Here is a 16,430-nt window from a genome sequence, read left to right as displayed (position 1 = left end):
AAATAAGCTTTTGTAATTTTAGAAATATATATATATATATATGAGCAATATCACACGAGTAACTCTTAGCAGTGCGATGTGGCTGTATATCGGCACTAGTGGGAGGCGTGCCTTAGTGTCCCACCAGTGATGATATACAGCCACATTGCACTGCTAAGAGTGTGATATTGCATTTATACAACAGTTCGATGGTATAATCATGCATATAAAAAAGAAAATCAAACACGGAGAGTCTCAAAACCCTTTTCTAAGAGGAAATACTTCCACCACTCATTCACATCTGCAGCTGAAACAGCAGTCAGAACAGCAGAAACCGTTGCTCATTCACTAATGTCACTTTGGAGCTGGTATTTTGCTGACTTTAAGATTATAATCATGAAACGCCATCAATTTCCCAGTATTTCTCTGTTGCAATCAGGCAATCACAATATTACTGTGGTATAAATACTACATCATGCAAAAGAGAGAGATTGACACTGAAAAGTCATTAACCTGTTTAATAATGTTTTGATCAGCTGTAGTTTGAAATTGTTTTTCTCATCTAAGGGCTTATGTGGTCTCTGTCGCCATGTTGTGGATGAACATCGTTAACCGCTGAATTTTCTCAGAAAATCTTAATATTTAAAAGTCACTATCCTTATAAACAAAACATAGTTGCAATCTAAATAACTACATTCTCGGCTAAAAAAAAACTCAAAAGTACATTGTTGTACAGCAGCTGCATATTTTGTCAAACTGTAGTATCCTCGGCTTGTCGCTGTATATGGGCGGAGTAATACACAAGAGTGAAGGGTTAAGAGGCTTGATGAGTGCTGTTATTTGCAGAATATCGCAGGGCTATTAGCCAATCAGATTCAAAAACCAGACGGAACCGTTGTGTGTATAATTTTTTTTATTTCTGGCGTGCTATAAAAACAATTTAGTCTAGCTCAGGATTGCCCAAAGTCGGTCCTGGAGAGCCGGTGTCCCAGCAGTGTTTAGTTCCAATCCCAATTAGACACACCTGAACCCACTAATCAAGCTCTCCCCGGGATACCAGAAACTTCCAGGTAGATGTGTTAAAGGAAGTTAGAGCTAAACTATGTAGGACATCGGCTTGAGCACCTCGGGTCTAGCTAGTAACTAAACATGGGTAAATGGGGAAAAACAACATCTGGATTGAAATCACTGACACACATCACAGGGGTCAAACGAATTATGTTTATTTCTCAAATGAAGGTCATTAAAAAGTAACAGAATCTACAAATGAAACAGGTTAAAACAAGATCACATAAAACGAGGATACTAGAGACCACGACTGTAACTCAATAACCTGAAAAAGAGCTTACACAGGATTATATGCTTCCTAAACAGTTTTCCCCAATAGCCTGCGACATTATTTACCCTGACATATATGAATGTGAATAGTAATTAATACTGACAGCAGTCGTGTGATTTTGACATCCCTAAACAGCCTTTCTTAAATAACGGCCCTGTTTATTAACTGCTTAAAAGAGAAAGCTCCTGAGGATTGACTGCGGGTTCCTACTCATCTGACATAATAGAAGTGCTTTGCCATGAATCCATTCTTTTAAATCTTTCCACAATGCATCTAGTTACCAAGACGCGTCGAGCTTAACGTTATTCTCAAACTCAAGCCTTGTTTGAAATGGCAGGATGACAAGAAAAGATATCTTTGGGAACACGAAATCTGTCAAACATCACTATACGAGATCAAAATCATAGGATAACGAAGGCCTAACGTTCAACTGCATATTTATTTTATAAAACCAGAGATGGCCTTGGAATAAAGAGATGAAGCTGGTTTGTTTTGATGCGGACGGTTTAACTGCAGTAGTATGGTTGGCCTGCATTGGCTCTTCGTCTCTTGCGACTTTGCTGCTGTTCAAAAAACTGACGGATATCCTCTGGTGTCACCACCTAAACAACAACAGAAGAAATGTAGACAATTAAAGGGATAGTTCACCCAAAAATTAAATTTTACTCCAAACTTTTCTTAGAAAGCGCCAAAAACCAAACCTGATTGAGGGCTGAGGGTAAATATACCAAACTACACTCAAAAAAAAAAAAATGTAGGGTTTTAAACTATTTATTCAGGTTGTCCCAACTCAAATATTAAGTTCTCCCAAGGGGAAGAAAAAATAAATAAATAAAAAATCTCAAGAATCGTGTTGTATGAGCTCGTTTTACATGAATTTTGCTGCTTGTTCAGCCTACTTGAGTGTTTATTATGTTAAAGTTGCCATGATTGATTTCATTTATATTATTAATAAATAAATAGATTTAATCAAAATAAATAATGTAAAAGAATTTTTATTAAACTTTTTACAATAAAACAATTCCTTTTTAACACAATGGAGATCAATGCCGAATACACTAGTAAAGCTGCACCTGACTCTACCGATGTCTTCTGCGTGGTCTTCTATCCAACAGTGGCTATGTATTATTTAAATCTGATTTATTTACAATATTTCATCGAAACATTATTTTCAGTTTGCTTTTTTTGTAGCTCAACAATAAAACAAACTACCCAACCTTTAACATATCAGCAGAGCTAGATTTTCCCCATTGGGTTACACCGATTTAGCTTTGCATGTGAATGATTCAAACTTTACCTCCATTTTTAGTTTGCAGGGTTTCAGGTGGAATAATAACAACTCATGAAAACTTTTAGCCTGTTGAGGCCCAAGGTGTTTTTTTTTTTACATGATTTTTTTATTTCTCTTTGCCATTTGAGCTTTTTGGAACCCAATTAGAAAAAACCTAAGTATCATCTTTTGATACGATGTACTTTGAGAAAAAATATGTCCATATATGTGGACTCGTGGTCCAAATTTACATAACACCTTTTCCTGATTTGTTTTAATGCATATTTAACTTTTTTTTTAATTTGCTTTGACTATCAGAGAGTAAAAAAATTTTTCCCCATTTTGGACAGTTAAAAATTGTGTTTGGGACATTTCATATGCTGCAAAACAGTTGCAGGATGACACAATGTTTTAGATTTTGTTACAGACATACAAAGTACTTTAAATAGCCACTTGAGAGCTAAAGTGTACAGTCCACGTATGCTGTCCACATACTCACGCCCTAGGAGGTTTAAAGGGGTTACTTTTTACTCAGTAGTATTTACATCAGTTACTTTCACTTCATTGTTTGGCAAAAATGGTCATTTTACTTGAGTATAATTCTTCAGTACTCTTTCCACCCCTGGTTGCAGCATCTTGTACAAATCACAGGTAAGAACCTTTATTATAACTACTAGAATTTAAGGGTTTTTTCACATTCAATTGAACAGGACAATAGTTGGTATTGACAGTGTGGGGAGCAGAGAGAAAGGGAAAGGATCAGCAAATGACTTGGAGGCGGGAATCAAACTCACTAAGGCTATGTGAGTCCACACACTACCCACAAGGCTATTTGCACCAACAGGTAAAAACCATTTTGGCAATAAGTGACTCCTCACCTCACGCCTGAGTGCTGTGAATTAAAGCTAGTAATATTATAAATAATGTTCAGTTTCTTGCACATGCTGATCAACTCGCTTCATAAGATCCCAGTATATCGTTTGGAGCCACAGGGATGTGTTTGCATGCGTTTATTCTTTATCTCAAAAATGGTTTACCATTGACTTGCATTATGCAAATCACAAAAGGACCAGAGAAAAAAAAAATTCTTTAAAGTTCTGCAGATTAAGGCCCAATAAGGGGAAGGGCTAGATAGCCCATGAAACAAATTTTTAGGAAGACACTCGAAACCAAGGGGTAAGAAAATTTCTCAGAATACACCATCTACAGTGGCAACATGGCTGCACATGGAAGGAGATCCACAAATTAGTATTTTTTGTGATTATTATGAATTTTTACAACAAACAAGCACATGTTTTAATATATTCATTACGGCGTTCGTGTTTTACCATCATGCATTTAAAAAAAGAAAAACCGCTACATTTGTTATGATAACATGACATATGCCTTCAGTGATTTCCTCAAGATAAATAGCACAACTGGAATAACTACAGCAGTCGTCATCATCAATCTCAAATGAAGAGAGCATGATGACATATGATGACCTGTGCAGGTGCTGTAGTGCCATCCCATTTCTTAGGGGTGAATTTTGAAGCCCTTCCCCTTAACACTCTGTCTCAAGGGCCAAGGAGAAGGTGAATGGGTACAAAAATAGAAATAGGATTGGGTCAAAAAGTCGCCTACATCTTCACTGTACATTTTCATTTTGGGCTGAACTATCCCTTTAACACTGGACAGCGCTTCAGCTTCATCACACTGAATGTTTACCTTTCCTTCTGCTGCGAATCTTTGCAGGTAATCCTTCAGTTCTGTCTTCATGTCGTTATATTCTGAAGACAAAATAAATGCGATCGCACCATGTCAATTAAAAAAAAAACATTCTCACACAGGTAAAAGGCTGGAAGTTAGCTCTTAACCCTGCTCACCGTGGATGATCTCCAGCTGCTGAACCCGATTCAGGTTATTTAGTGCAGACATCAAAGGGTCCCGACCCCCCCGCTCCACCTGCTTGTTCAGCCTGTTCCGTGGACTTGCCCTTGTTCTCATACGCCAGGACAGTGTCCGCTTCATCTGTCAGAAAACACAAGCCTGCGTCTGCATACAGAACCTAAGACAACAAAGTGAAAGTAGCATGAGAATAGGAAACATACAAACAGATAGGTTTAATTAAACAAGCAGCACAAACTCTGCATTTATTGTGAAATCGTGTTACAAATAGAGATGGTCCGATCGATCAGCATCGGCCGATAATCACATTTAATGACTCGATCGGTACTCGCCGATCCATCCGATCTCATGAACCGATCACAAGTGTTTGTGTTGGTTGGAGACGAGCAAAATATCTGAATGACCTTGCATGTATTTGGGCCTTTTTACATAAAAGAACTTCTGTGTTTTTGACTATTGCAATTTCACTAAAACTTGGTTAGAATTATTAAATAAATTTTAAAAAAAGCTTAATTATATTGTTTAACGTGAATTTTTATTAATACAACTTCTTGTAATTTACCTAATACAATAAACAGTTGTTTATAGACACTAGGTGCATCACAAAATCGCATACTTATGGACTATTCTACGCCATTTTGTAGTGTAAATATTTTAAGTAGTGCGTTCACACTGAACTCTAAAAATAATAAGTGCACTTTAAATACCCGGATGGTGCACTCATTCAACCGGTAAACAGAAGTGTGTAATGATGGACACTTCAGGCACTCAACGGCCGCAGCTTTGCTCACGTAGCGGAAGGGGTGGAACTATCGGGCGCACATGTTGGATTACTTTATTTATTTTGGATTGTGAAAGCAAAATTCTCCTACGAAGGTGATTATAGCACCTCCCAATGGTGAATGCAGTTATACTCATGACAGGTATTATTTGGTACTTTGGTCATTTAATTCACTAATTTGGCAACCGTCAGACGTCATCTGGGAAACGGTTTGAATTTCCACTTAGTAAAAAAAAACCCATTAGTGTTCCATTTGAGACGACACTACATACATGTAGGCCCAATCCCAATTCTACCCCTTAGCCCTTCCCTTACCACTCGTTTTGTGCCTGCACACCAAGAGGTAGGGGTGTCCCAATTCGCTTTAGCTTGAAGGCGTAGGGCTAAAGGGAAAAGGGTAGATAGCACTTCGAACAAAGATTTTTCAGGACCACACTCGAAACCAAGGGGTAAGAAAATTTCCCAGAAAACACCTGCCACAACGGCAGTATTGCTGAACCCGGAAGTAAGGAGATCCACAAATTAGTATTTTTTTTGTCATTATTACGAATTTTTACGACAAACACGTTTTAATACATTCATACCCGTGTTCATGTTTTACCGTCAGGCTTTTTTTAAAAAACGAAAAAAAAAAAAAAAACGCGAAATTTCGTGATCTATAATCCCTATTATTAACTTATGTACAGCAGTCCCACAACATTCTGACACTCGAATACCTGGTCAGAAAAGTCTAGTGGCTAAAAATGAGCTGTTTACGGTGTCTGATATAATGTTAATGTTGTGCTTGTGTGTTTACATAGATGAATATGGCCACTGTGTAAATGCGCAGTACATTACGATCTTATTGCCACATTAGATCATTATAACATAAAATATGCCTTCAGTGATTTCCTGAAGATTAATACTAAAAAAATAACTCAACTGGAATAACTACAGCAGTCGCGATCGTCTGATCTCACATGAAGAAAGATCGATATGACATAAGATGACGTGTGAAGGTGCTGTAGTGCTGTCCCAATTCTTAGGGGTACATTTTGAAGCCCTTCCCCTTCACCCTCGATTGTAAGGGCCAAGGGGAAGGAGTACAAAAATAGAATTGGGCCGTACTATGCTGTCGAGAGTGTAAGTGCGTAAGTACATAGTGTATAATGTGCCATTTGGGACACAGCTCTATTTTCTTTTAGTAAAGAAGTTATGGATGTATACAGTAGGTTTGCATTTTAACTTTTGCATCAATATGTGCACCAAACGTTTTTTTGATTGAGACATGTTGAATTTTTCTTCCATCATATGCAATGTTTCCAAATTGCATAGATAGTCTTGTAATCATAAATACTTACAATATACTTTTAATAAATACTTATAATAGTTATAAGAGACGCGTTTAAGGTATTATATGCAGCATCCTTAATTTATTCTCTTGGGTAAGGTGAGATCTCCACTTAAGTATTATACTTAATAAATGTGCTTAATGCATTATAAAGCATTAGAATCGGTACTGGCCGATCACCATGACAAGGAATTGGTACTTAGTATTGGCTGCAAAAATCGGAGCATCCCTAGTTACAATTTTTAATTCTAGTCAATTATGAACATATTTACATTAATCCAGTCTTCAGTGTCATATTGTCCTTCATCAATCTAATATGCTGCTCAGGAACAATTCTTATTATTGCCAGTGTTTTTTCCAGGATTCTTTGATGAAAGAAAACTCAAACTGCATTTATTTGAAATCAAATACTTTAATTTAATGTGTCCTTGCTGAATAATAATACAAATTAGCAATCAAAATATAGTAGTTTATTTTACATTAATGTTTTTCCACTCATGATGAAAACTGTAAAAACTGTAATTGTTCACAGAATTACTGTTTTTATTATATTTTGGATCAAATAAATGCAGCTATGGCAAGTAAAACAAAGTCTTTAAACTTTCGTCTGGTAGAATATCTAATCCATATAACTGCCATAAATTATGATTACACTATTATTCAATTCTAATCTGATTCCTACAGACAGGTGTGTGTGTGTTATTAAAGGGTGACAGTAGAGATAATGATTAAATCTACACTTGTGATCTGTACCTTGCAGTTAGGGCAGGAGCAGAGTTTAGTGCGCCAAGCAGACGGCCAGAAAACTGCACCCTGCTGCTTCCTGATGATCCCAGAGGCCTTCATCTCTCTGAGCCTGCAACCGGAGCACAGACCCTCTCCTGATGAGCCCTCGCTCTCATCCTGGAGCTTCCTCTTACAGCCGGACGTCCCGTTCATCTGCACCTGACAGCAGAGAGAATCTTAACAAATCTACATCTCTGGCTCGCTGCTCAAACCATTCCTCAGTCACAGTGTGAGTTGACATTACTGCCAACAGATACAGAACAGTGTGGTGCAAATTTAGTTTGGTTTCAATTCCCATCAAATTGTGGCTTAACTGAGATAGATGAGACATGAGGTGAAGTTAATCAAAAGTGAAAACACTGAAAACTACCGCCATCTTGTGGTGAGTTCAAAAACAAAAAAGGCAAACCCGAGTTGAAAACCGCTTTCTAACATGTTTGAATATGCAAAAGAGACACTGTTTCAATAAATAAGTCTTAATCTGCATGCATATCTAGCACAAAAATATGAATATTGGATGAATTCAGATTTAACATTCTTACTTTTTGACAGTCAAAGGTTTTTACTGAGGAGATCGAGTATCTATTTTTAATCTGTCTGCAATTGTGAAAATACTGCAAACATCCAGAAAAAAAGTAAATGTACACTTTTTGTAAAATAAAATGTTGTACATGTAATCTGGTAAATAATGTATAAACACATCCAAGATTCCACGTTCAAGGAACACTCCACTTATTTTACAACTCCTCTAGAGTTAAAACATTTTTGAGTTTTACCATTTTTGAATTCATTCAGCCGATCTCCAGATTTCATGGGGGCACTGCTAGCTTAGCATAAATCACTGAATCAGATTAGACCATTAGCATTTCAGCCTAGAAATTAAAAGATTTTAAAGCAAGATTCAAATGATCTGATCCAATTTTAACTGTTTTTTTTTTTATTTCCTGACTTTTCCTAAAAAAGCTGTATTTCCATGACATTGTTGTGCTTTGAGTAATATTAAAATGGTTTCAGCTTGAATATCATTTTGCAAAACTTTAATAGCCACCATGAGAACATCAGTGGATAATTTACCTCAGATTTTAATTTTATCTCAGTAGTTTTTTTTTTCTTCCTCAAACTTTACATTTAGATTTTCGGTTGTCTACTCTTTAATAGGAGTAATGCCCAGTCCTAATTCTACCCCTTAGCCTTTTCCCTTCACATGAACGCACAAAACGAGAGGTAGGGGTATACCAATTAGCTTTTGCTTGAAGGTGTAGGGCTAAGGGGAAGGGCTAGATAGCCCTCGAAACAGAGATCTTTCAGGACCACACTCGAAACCAAGGGGTACGAATATTCCCCAGTATACACCATCTACAGCGGCAGCATGGCTGCACACCGAAGTAAGGTGCACAAATGAGATGGGATTAGTATTTTTTTGTCATTATTATGAATTTTTACAAAAAACAGGCACATGTTTTAATACATTAATAACCACACTCGTGTTTTACCGTCAGGCTTTAAAAAAATAAAAATAAATCTCTAAAATCAAAACCGCTAAATTTCACTATCTATAATCCATAATAACTCCTGTATAGCAGTCCCACAACATACTTTCACATCTGACACTCGAATCCCCTGTCAGAAAAGCCTTTATAGTGGCTGAAAATGACATTTTAACAGTGTCTGCTATAATGCTAATGTTGTTTTCATGTGTTGACATAAATGAATATAGCCATGGTGTAAATGCACAGTATAGTTCTGATCTTATTGCCACAGTATATCGTTATGATAACATGATTTTGTTACCTTCAGTGATTTCCTGAGGATAAACACCAAAAAATAATGCAACTGAAATAACTACAGCAGTCGCCGATCTCAAGGGGTAAATTTTGAAGCCCTTCCCCTTCACACTCTGTTTCAAGGGCCAATGGGAAGGGTAGTGGTCCAAAAATAGAATTGAGCCTAAATCTGCCATCAGGAATAAAATAATATTTTGATAAATACATTTAAAGCAAAAATGCCTGGGAGTTTATGACTTGGACATAAATGAATTCCTGGACTTTCAATATCTGGAAAAGACATTTTAAAATGACAGAAATTCCATGACTCTTGAGAACCCAGCATATCCCTCCATAAAAACATTGACAATATAGATATGAACAAAACTGTACATTTAGGATGCATGTAGGTGGTGCTGAAGTGAAGATTTAAGGCTCAGTGCAGTAGCGAAAAAAACAACTCAAGGTCTTGAAGAAGCCTTTAAAAATATGCACTGTAAAGAAATCTACAGTCACAAAGTGATCAAGTGAAGAAGAAACACTTAAAATAGTGTTTTGGCTATTTCATTCCATCAGTCTGAGAGAACACTTTATGAAAGTGTGAAAAAGAAACAAAATTGACCAGTGCATGTTTTCGCCTACATTGTCAAAATTGTTCACTGCATATCAGTTGTTCAAAGAGGATTTAAGTTGTCAGCAATAAAACAGACTGAATGGAAGAAAAATGCTATTTTACACTCTGAGACAAAAAAGCAGACAGTAAATATAAGCTCAAAGACAGAGAGTAGATACCTTCTCATCAACAGCGCTCTTGGGGTTCTCATTTTTAACCATCTTTTCCTCTTCTTCATTTTCGACCTCCACCTTCACGTCCTCCTCTGCTTTACATGGACTTACTTTTACTATGGGTGACACTGATGCAAAGAAAAAGAAACATTTTATAAATATTTAATAAAGGGTGCAACGGTTCACTGCCAAGCGATATATGTTAGCGTACGCTATCTTTAGTTTTTTGGTGTCGGCTTGGTGTGTCTTGGACTTGACAAATCTTTTGTATAAAGGCTTACTAAAATATTTACAGGTCATACCAAATACCTGTAAATGCTAAATGGAAGCAGAAAAAAAAGATATAACATCATTACCTGCAATATGTGCAGCATAGTTCCAAAGGAAAGGAGTTTTATTCATGCATGATTCGCAGATCATCTCTTGTAGCTCCACACAGTCTGGCACTGCACAGCCTAAATGCTGGAAGAAACAAAACATACTTTAGATGTCTTCACACATTTGACCAGATATACATATTTTTAGTCAATGCGCACATGAACGCACTCACTCACAAAAAAAAAAAAGTAATATCTTGTATGACTGCAATCTGATGTGAAACTAACCCGACCGTGCAGCCAGTCCTCACACACGATGCACTGGATCATCTCATCTGGAACCTGGATTGTGGGTTCAATTCAGATTATGGGTTAATAAATATATAAAGAATACAATATAATAGCAGAAATATCTGTTAAAGTATGTAACAGAATGCAGCTAAGACTAAACCGCACTTTACCTCATCCTCTGGATCTGGGTAGGGTCTGTCACATGTGCAATACAAGCCAAAGAAATTGTGGCTATATTTGTTTCCTGAATTTACTTTTTCTTTATCCTGCATAAACAGAAATACATAGTCACCATTATTAAAATTAAGACCGAAAGACACATATTTAAACTAATGGTGATTCATAACTTACAGCAAACAGTTTGCACTCCACGTCACCAAACTTATCGTTTCCACAATCACATCGAAAATTCCTGCGATAACAATCAAGTTTAAGTAATGAATGTAGATTCCTCATAACATTGCATGACACCAAAGCAGTTTACTTTTCTTTTTTTTCCCACAATAAACCTCTATAAAACCGGTCTATAATATAATATAATATAATATAATATAATATAATATAAAATAATATAATATAATATAATATAATATAATATAATATAATATAATAAAGGGCGCCATGGTGGCGCAGTGGGAAGCACGATCGCCTCGCAGCAAGGTGGTCCCTGGTTTGAGCCCCGGCTGGGTCAGTTGGCATTTCTGTGTAGAGTTTGCATACTCTCCCCATGTTCACATGGGTTTCCTCAAGGTGCTCTGGTTTCTAGTTATGTTGTTGTAAGAAATAAATATGTAGGTTGTGAGCAATCATGACATAAATTTCTTTATTCTTTTAAACACAAATGAAGACTAATAACCTATAACCATTGACTTTTATTGTAGAAAAAAACAAATACTATGGAAGTCAATAGTTACAGTAAAAGGTGAGTAAATGATCGACTTTTTCAGTTTTGGGTGAACTATTTCTTTTAAGAAAAGTTCCTCCACGTTTACGCATTAAATGAAAAGTTTTAGCTTAACATAGTAATTTAGAATTAATTTTAAAAAATAAAACAAATGGAAAAATGGGGGAAAAAAAATAAATAAAAATCAACCCAGATACAAAAATAGTACTATATATTATATGGCCTTAGGAGAGTTACTTTGCTTAGACTAGTGTTAGTCTATATGTACTCTTCAACATAGTATCACAGCTTAAGTGAATATTAAAGAAGGATTTGGGGAATATTCACCTCTTGGTATAAAGCTCAAAAAGGTCATGGCCTTCATGGCACTTGTAGGAACATGCAAGGCAGATGCCAGCTGGCTCTCCTCCCTTTGGTGTGCAGGTGTTGCAGGCATACAGAGCCTGGCGCTTCACATACCCCTGTTAAGTAAAAAATATATATAGGTAAACTGGGTAAGCTAAATTGTCCGTAGTGTATGTGTGTGAATGAGTGTATGGGTGTTTTCCACTAATGGGTTGCAGCTGGAAGGGCATCCGCTGCGTAAAACATATGCTGGATAAGTTGGCAGTTCATTCCGCTGTGGCGTGCCTGATTATTAAAGGGACTGAGCCGAAAAGAAAATGAATGAATGTGTTAGGTTGTATAGCATAATTCTGCTGAGGAATAGCTAAATATGAGAATTCTGTTTGTCCCTGCATATAAGATTATCTTATTTTTAAATTAATAATTTCATAAACAGCTTATTCTCTTATATGTGAATGTAAATTCCCAGCATCTGCTCACAGCCATTTCTTTGTTGTTAAGTGATCCTGATACTGTCAGCTAATGAAATACGGTTTATTTAAAAGCATCGACGTATAATTATACCCAATGTCAACCCCAAATCAAAACATATTTCTGCGAGAATATTATTGAATTGTCAAAACGAAAACGTGCTGTGTGAAGATATAGACTGCATATTTTAAAGTTAAACTCCGTGAATAAGCAGTGTTTACAAGAGAGACAACAAACCTCGGGATATGAGCATTTCTCTGAATCACTGCCTCCAAGAACGGCGGAGGCTTCGTTCTCCAGCTCTTCGTCCTCCTCTAAAACGTCCACTAGAGATACAGTCGCCTCCTCTCCATCATTTGCCGCCATCCTTGAAGAGACGAGAGCAAAAAAGTGTTTCTAGTTCCTGTTCCAGGGCACGAGATGAGACACGAACTAACTGGACCGTCACCGAGATCACGATTTAACGGCGGCAGAGGATTATCAGGATACAAAACACAAGTAAATAGGGGTGAACGTGTCAGACAAATTGACAGCACGCGAACAAATTATCGGGATTAACTGTGACAACAACAAAACCAACGCTGCTTCCGGTTTATGCAAATACAAGATGTTTTGGCGGGAGAGTTGCGGGTGTTGTTATAGAATTGTTTTCTTCTGACTATTTTGTAATGAAAAAGCATACCTACAAATTACCACAAAGTCAGTGTAACCAGAAAATATTAATATTTGTAAAAACAATCCAATAGGTCAGAGTTCAAAGGGTAAATCGGTGTTGCCATGTCCACGTATTTTACTACTTTTTTTAACTGAAGCATATAACTGTCTAGCATGCAGGATTATACGATGACATGTCATACAACATGTCATTTACATACATAAAAATATTACATATATATATATATATAAATAAAGAGAGAGAGAGAGAGAGAGAGAGAGAGAGAGAGAGAGAGAGAGAGAGAGAGAGAGAGAGAGAATTTATGTACAATACAATTTGTGAAGTTATATGTTTTGTCTTTTAGTGGATGTATTATATAAGAGACCTGCTGTAGCTTTGCTTACCAAACAAGTGGTTCTAATTGGATTTTGATTGTAAACCCTAAATAATTTTTATTCGGGCATTGTTTTCATTGTTTTCGGGCATCACGATGGTGCAGTGGGTAGCACTGTCTGTCACCTCACAGCAAGAAGGTCGCTGGTTCGAGCCTCAGCTGGAAGACATATGCGGTACAGGTGAATTGGGTAGGCTAAATTATTTGTAGTGTATGTGTGCGAATGAGTGTGTATGGATGTTTCCCAGAGATGGGTTGCAGCTGGAAGGGCATCCGCTGCGTAAAACATGTGCTGGATAAGTTGGCGGTTCATTCCGCTGTGGTGACCCCAGATTAATAAAGGGACTAAGCCGAAAAAAAAAATGAATAAATGAATGAGAGATGTTTTATAGCCTTCTCGTTTCTTGTAATTGAGGTCAAAGAATTATAAAATATTTTAAAATCTTTACAGTAAAAATTAAAGGAGGGAGTAATAGACACTACTTTTGCCTTGTGTATGTGAAACTTTGCAAGAAAAATGATCAACTATAAAGCATTATCGAGTGTGTCATAACCAGTTTTACAGTTTTTTTTTTCTTCAGTTTTAGAATTATGCATTCATCGAAGTTAATTATTTTGTAAAATGAATCAAAAATCAACCCTGAAACCTGTTTCCAAAAATTATCAGAAAATTTACAAGTACAAAATAGACGTAGACTTTCAGGCTCAGTGGTAAAATGTCTTTTTTAAATTTATTAATAAACACGTTTCAGGGATAGTACCTGTGTAATATTTTGAAATGTTTTCTTTTAACTTATTTGGGAGTAAAAATTATTACTTGTTAACCAAATATCATCTATAAAAGGTAAAAATAAATGTTGTTTCCATTTCTAAATTGCTTTCGGGAAACAACTACTATCTTGAATTTCTGATATAGAAGTTACAAATTTTACTATTTATAAGAGCAAAGTTATGAATTTTTTGGAGTCACGTTTCCGGGTTTACGGGTGCCTCTTTTGTAGGCTTAAAATCTGAAAAAGATTTAGTTTTTTTTTAATGTATCTTAAGCATCTACAAGAAAGGTCTTTGCATTTATTTAGATGCACATTTTTTTACATAAGGAAAGATTATAATTTTGCAAAAATCTTCAGTATTTAGCCCATCGTAATTTGTGTTCTATTTGATACAATTGTGTTATTGTTTCATTCATTCATTCATTCATTTTCTTTTCGGCTTAGTCCCTTTATTAATCCAGGGTCGTCATAGTGGAATGAACCGACAACTTATCTAGCACGTTTTACACAACAGATGCCTTTCCAGCCCCAACCCATCACTAGGAAATGTGTTATTGTTTTATCTATGTAATCAAACTATTAGATTTGTAATCAATTATAAACAGTTACTGCAGTTAAATTTGAATTGTGGCCAAGGATTAACTTATTTAACTCCACAACTGATTAACATGCTTACATCAACATGTACACATTTTTTCCATTGTTTTTAGTAAATCGTGTGCCAATATAATCATTGCTTCCCTTTTTGCAAGTAAATAAAACGAAGAACAAATTAGTTTAAAATAGCCACAATTTACTACATTTACAGGATGACTTACGTTGTGGTGATGATTTGTGATTTCATGGGTTTTTAATTTTAAAAATGGTCGAACCAGCACATTAACCATGACAGTTATTTTCAAGCTGCGTGTTTTTCTTGTGAAATCTGGCAACCTGGTTACAGTGTGTTCATTCAACATGGCAGCGTGCGAGCTGAAGGGAGAGCTGAAATACAGAGATGGACATACAAACCCATTTACAGTACAAGTGGATGGCAATTTGAAATCAATAATAAGTGGCATTAAGAAAATAAATGGCGACATTTCAGAAGCCTTAACGGCACTCGTTGAACAAGAAAAAGGCTCAACGGGAAATGGCAGAGAGGATGTCAATGGTAAGCAGCTGAAGGAAAACCAACTAAATTACGTAAAAATCAAACAGCCATAACTAATAAATTGGCTAAAAGTGTTCACAAACATACCTGTCATTAAATGTGACAGCGAGCTTTTATGTCATCTGTCGTTTGCTGAAAATAAATCTTAAGTGCTGACATATTTATATAACTTACATTTTTAGAAAGTATATACACTGTAAAACCCAACAGTCAACTTTATCAAAAAAATCAGTGTAGTTAACTCAAAATTGACTGAAAGTTAATTCTACTTATTTGAAAAGAGTTTTGAACTGTTGAAGGCAATGAGTAAATTAAATACCTCATTACTTTTAACTTAAATGGAGTAAGTTTGCAGTACTCGTATGGATTCGTTTCTTAACTCAAATGATTTATAGCAATCGGTTTCCTCAAACGATTTGGGTTGCTTTAACTTATTGGCTTTTACAGTACTCAGTTGGTTTGAGTTCTCTTCATTTATTGGGTTTTACTGTGCTCAAATTGCTTTGTTTACTTAAGTGGATTACGTTCACAGTACTCATTAGGAATAGTTTTTTAACTTAAATGGTTTGAGTTACCTTAACTTTTGGGGTTTTACAGTGTAGATATTACTCAGGAATATGCTATTTTCAGTCTTGTTTGTAAGGGCTTAAGCAGAAAATCATAGCATAGCCACATGATCTCGATTTTAGTAGTTAAAAAGTAAACAGAAAAATACTTTTAAAGTGATATGTTTTATTGTAATTTGTATTTTTTCCTAATCTCATGTTAAAGATGATGAGGAAGAGGACAGCGATGATGATGATGGTAGTGCCACAGAAACCACCACCGCCAAAAAGTCAGGCTCAGAACCTCCAAACAAGAAGATAAAAACGTTACGCTCATGATAAGCAGAACTCACATTATACAGGCCTTCATTGCATCAAGAGTTGATGTTGCCCTCCTCCTTAAAAAATCTACTTTTATCCGCTGGTGACTTCAAGACAGTGTTGGGATTTTGCCTTGTTCTGTTTCCATTCTGTGTTATTTTTCACAACTTTGGCTCCCTCTAAAAGGGAAATAATTTCATTGTTACATTTTTTTTGTCCTGTTGTAAAAAGTAAAAAATTGACCGCAGTTATCAGTTCTTCAGCACACAGGTAATAAAACCATTGTGCAATAAACTGGAATCAAACCGTCCAATTAAATGTCTGCTTTTCTGATTGAGAA

The 16,430-nt window shown here is 36.1% G+C and overlaps 2 protein-coding genes across 2 annotated transcripts; one reads left to right on the top strand and one right to left on the bottom strand.

Moving 5' to 3' along the window:
• Positions 1 to 1,186: 1,186 nt before the first annotated feature.
• Positions 1,187 to 12,832, bottom strand: ubr7 (ubiquitin protein ligase E3 component n-recognin 7). Its single transcript, XM_056445396.1, is given in 12 exon segments — positions 1,187 to 1,920; positions 4,296 to 4,357; positions 4,454 to 4,535; positions 4,537 to 4,635; positions 7,340 to 7,531; positions 9,928 to 10,049; positions 10,278 to 10,383; positions 10,527 to 10,580; positions 10,700 to 10,795; positions 10,881 to 10,941; positions 11,761 to 11,894; positions 12,487 to 12,832. Coding segments are annotated over 12 exon segments (1,233 nt in total). The 5' UTR covers positions 12,616 to 12,832; the 3' UTR covers positions 1,187 to 1,824.
• A 2,162-nt stretch (positions 12,833 to 14,994) lies between these two features.
• On the top strand, positions 14,995 to 16,408 carry si:dkeyp-55f12.3 (uncharacterized protein LOC568418 homolog). Its single transcript, XM_056445366.1, has 2 exons — positions 14,995 to 15,224; positions 15,996 to 16,408. Exons 1-2 carry the CDS (start codon positions 15,029 to 15,031, stop codon positions 16,106 to 16,108), a joined length of 309 nt encoding a protein of 102 aa, XP_056301341.1. The 5' UTR covers positions 14,995 to 15,028; the 3' UTR covers positions 16,109 to 16,408.
• The last annotated feature ends 22 nt before the right edge of the window (positions 16,409 to 16,430 follow it).

Source organism: Danio aesculapii, chromosome 20 (assembly GCF_903798145.1).
Source record: "Danio aesculapii chromosome 20, fDanAes4.1, whole genome shotgun sequence".
NCBI lineage: Eukaryota > Metazoa > Chordata > Actinopteri > Cypriniformes > Danionidae > Danio > Danio aesculapii.
The sequence above is the reverse complement of the archived record's forward strand: the minus strand, read 5'-3'. Positions and strand labels throughout refer to the sequence as shown.